Source organism: Aplysia californica, unplaced genomic scaffold, assembly GCF_000002075.1.
Source record: "Aplysia californica isolate F4 #8 unplaced genomic scaffold, AplCal3.0 scaffold00338, whole genome shotgun sequence".
In the NCBI taxonomy this organism is placed as follows: Eukaryota; Metazoa; Mollusca; class Gastropoda; order Aplysiida; family Aplysiidae; genus Aplysia; species Aplysia californica.
In genome coordinates, this window is record NW_004797608.1 from 373,741 (window position 1) to 377,443 (window position 3,703).

The 3,703-nt window shown below is 41.0% G+C and overlaps 1 protein-coding gene across 1 annotated transcript in view; it reads right to left on the minus strand.

Annotated features, from left to right (window-relative positions):
* LOC101848762 overlaps nucleotides 1–3,703 on the minus strand; it is a 42,278-nt gene that overhangs the window by 1,783 nt on the left and 36,792 nt on the right. The window contains exons 27-30 of the mRNA XM_035970913.1: nucleotides 2,878–3,060; nucleotides 2,407–2,524; nucleotides 860–966; nucleotides 368–407 (exon numbers count right to left, since the gene is read on the minus strand). Coding sequence (XP_035826806.1) covers nucleotides 368–407; nucleotides 860–966; nucleotides 2,407–2,524; nucleotides 2,878–3,060 — 448 coding nt within the window. The remainder of the gene's footprint in view (nucleotides 1–367; nucleotides 408–859; nucleotides 967–2,406; nucleotides 2,525–2,877; nucleotides 3,061–3,703) is intronic.

Here is a 3,703-nt window from a genome sequence, read left to right on the forward strand (position 1 = left end):
TCCTCCTCCTCCTCCTCCTCCTCCCCCTCCTTCTTCTTGTTTTCTCTTTTCGCTACAAGTATCCGACCTATGTCAGGATTTTGTTTAATTTCCTTTTGAAAACGTCCACAAAGCCTCTATCACTACAATACCAAAAGCTTGATGTTAGTTCCGTCACCATCACCACAAACAGCGACAGCAACACAATCATAGAAAGTAACACACCTCATCTTACTAGTATCTCTATCTTAACAGTGACGATTGTACAGAAAGAGGTTGACCAAGACAACCCCCAAAACAACAACAGCGATAAAACAACATCAACAACAAAAACAACAATGACTACAACAATGACAACAACAGCAACATTAAGCAACATGAAAGTAACCGAGCAACAGCATTGATAATATCAACAATCACTCCCACAGCTATAAAAGAAGCACAGTAAGATATCATCAACAACAATAACAATAAAGACATAACGACGGCAACAACACTAATTACTTACTACTTACACATGACAACAAAGTAAGAAACCATCACCATCATTATAATCAATAAAGAAAACTCTTACAACAAAAAAGTAAGAAGTCATCATCATCAACAACAACAACTACAACAACGACAAAGGCACGGATCACAATGGGCATCTTCAATCATAACAACAGCATCAACAGCAGCAACAAAATACCACATCCAAACCAACGAGCAGAAGACACTTTGGCAACAGCAACAGCAACGACAACCTGTGCATGACCCCATAACAACAACAACGGCGACTAAAACAATAATAACAAAAAAACAAACCCATCAGAAACTCAACTGACAACAGCAGAACAGAAACACGGTTAGAAAGAACAAGAAAGTAGTGGTATCTTACTAGAGGTAATTTGTCCTCCGGCCCCCACACACTGAGGCTCACTACAACACTGTCCTGGCTTCTTCACCAAAGAACATCCCTGAGGCAGGAAGTTGTAGGTTGGGCATCTGTAAAGAAGAGATGGTGTGACGTGAGTTTAACTTTTTTTTCAATCATCATCATTGCCTTTCTCACCCTGGATCAGGATATAGGCCACGAACAAACACTTTCTACCTTTCCCTATCCTGGTCTAGTCGCTTGATGTCACTCCACGTCTTCCCACTTTCAATCAATGCTCAACAGTTATTGGTTTAAGCTAAATCGTAGGTTGAGCATTTCAGAAAGACAGAATACAATGTCACGCAGCAGTCGGATTCTGGTTTTGCCAGTGTTATCATTCCTCTTTATGGCCTTAAGTTTGACTATTATCTTATTGTAAGTATTTTAAGCCCCCATCGACACAATTTAGGTCACTCAGCGATTGGGCCTATGACCCTGTATTTTTTTTTTACTAACCCAGACTGAGAGGGATACAATATCCCATCAGAAAGACCGAGATTCTAGATAAACATTCTCCCCACTTAGGAATCGAACTTGGATCTCCTGCGTGCGATAGCAAAACGTCAAACCGCTTCACGAAAGACGCCGGTCTAGCTAGTACTGTCATCGCTTGTGCTGCTTTTGAAAAAAAAGAATTTTACGCTGCATTCCTTTCAATGTTAGCAATGATATCCTTCATTAATGTACTTTAACTACTGCTATTCGTGGAGTTAAGTTCCTTACCTCCTGACCATGCATTATTATGTCTCATGCAGAGTTTTCCTTTTAATTAGTCATTTGCTTTCTTTTCTCCATGTTGACCTTCATATCAAATACTGAACATACATTATGTATGTTTTCCAGAGTGTTGACACAGCCCTTGACGCCCAATGATAAACAGCATGAACTTACAGACCACAGTAGGACTATCTAGGGCTAGCTGAGAGTGACCTTCACTGCCTTCAGAATGATGGTTATTTATTTACCTGTCAACTTTGGAATAATACCCAGCTATTTGCATGTAAACTTCGGAATGACGGAAAGCTATTTACCTGTAAACTTCGGAATGGTAGCAAGCTCCAGTGGCTAAGAAAGTAGTGAGTTAAGACTCAAGTAATGTCAAGCAACTGTCGGTGACACGGGGATCAGATGGGTGGTCAATGAGGTGTGTCCTTGAGCGAGACACAACAACCCAAGATCAAAATACAGGGCGCTGCACAGTGGCGACCGACAGTGGCATGGTTGTAAACTGTTATGTATTTGGGTAATATTATGTATTTATGTATGTATTTATGCATGTTTTTCTGTATGTACATATTTATAGTTATGTATTGATGTATGTATCATGTATGTTTGCCATTGTAAACCAAAGTGCCCTTCTGGGACGAATAAAAGTGTAATTTATTTATTTCATTTACTCTATTATTTTCCTGTCAACTTCGGAATGACAGATAGCTATGTACCTGTAAACGTAGGAATAATAGATATCTATTTACTTGTAAACTTCGTTATGATAGCTAGTTATTTACCTGTCAACACATTTGTAAAATCCAGTGACCGCGTTCTCACATGTGCAGTTGTACAGGCAGCCGTCTTGCCAGTCATCGCCTTGCTGGTAGAGCTTGTTCTTGTAGTAACAGCCAGCAGCTGAGCGACAGAGTGAGGTCAACGTGTGAGTTCACAAGAGCTCAAAGGTGATACGATAGTGTACACGTGCGTTTGTTTGTTTGTATGTGTGTGTGTGTGTGTGTGTGTGTGTGTGTGTGTGTGAGTGTGTGTGTGTGCGTGTGGGTGTGTTTGTGACAGAAAGGAAGAGAGAGAGAAAAATAGGAGCGAGAAGATGCAAGGCAGACAGCGACTGGGGGAGAGGAAAAGAGAAAAAAAAGTAAAATGGCAGAAAAAAAGAAACAAAAAGGACAAGGGTAATGATGATGATGATGATGATGATGATGATGATGATGATGATGATGATGATGATGATGATATATTGCAGAAGTTACCTCCCACTCCAGTGACAACTCCAGAGTTAGGGTCAATGGTGAATGATCCTTGGTTGAATCCAGTATTGCCGCCACTTGAGCCTCCAGCAGCGATAAGTTGTTCTGAAAATGAAAAAAAAAGAGATATAGCCAAATGATTATGGAGGCACACACTCGTTAGTGGTCTTGCGGATAGGCTGCAATCTCATTGCGGGTAGGGCTGGGCAATGAGTCGCTTTAGCAAAATCCGGATAATATGTTAGCGCACCTCTTCGGCAAATAGTATGCCCTGAACCGCTTCGGGAAATGAGTTAGAACCTCTTAAACAAACGGGTTAGAATCCCTTCAACAAATGGGTGCACCCACTTCGGCAAACAGGGGCCAGGAAAGAGAGTTAAGAGTCTGAATTCAGAAGATGTTTCATTGAGAATTATCCGGTTATCCTTACAGATTATCCGGATTTTGCCCACCTCTAATTGCGGGTTGGGGGATTTCAGGCTTAGTTCCGATGTTGTTTCCTTGGGAAAAGCACATATCACGAATTTTCCTCCCTTCACCCTAGTGGAAATTGGTGCCCGTAAATAAGCAGCAAAAGATTTTGTCAGCAAAACGGTTGCTTGCGCTGTATGCTTCCCAGGAATTTGAGATTGTTTCAGAATGCTGTACGGTTCGCTGGGGTAATAATATAATATATTACACAGCGGGAATTTGCGCTCCGCAAGTGCTTTTCATTCTTTATTATAATATCATTCTGTATGGATTTCAAGATTCAGCTCTCATCAGCTTTGGCAAGACACTATGTGGGATCCCATACTGTTAACACACACACACACACACACACACACAC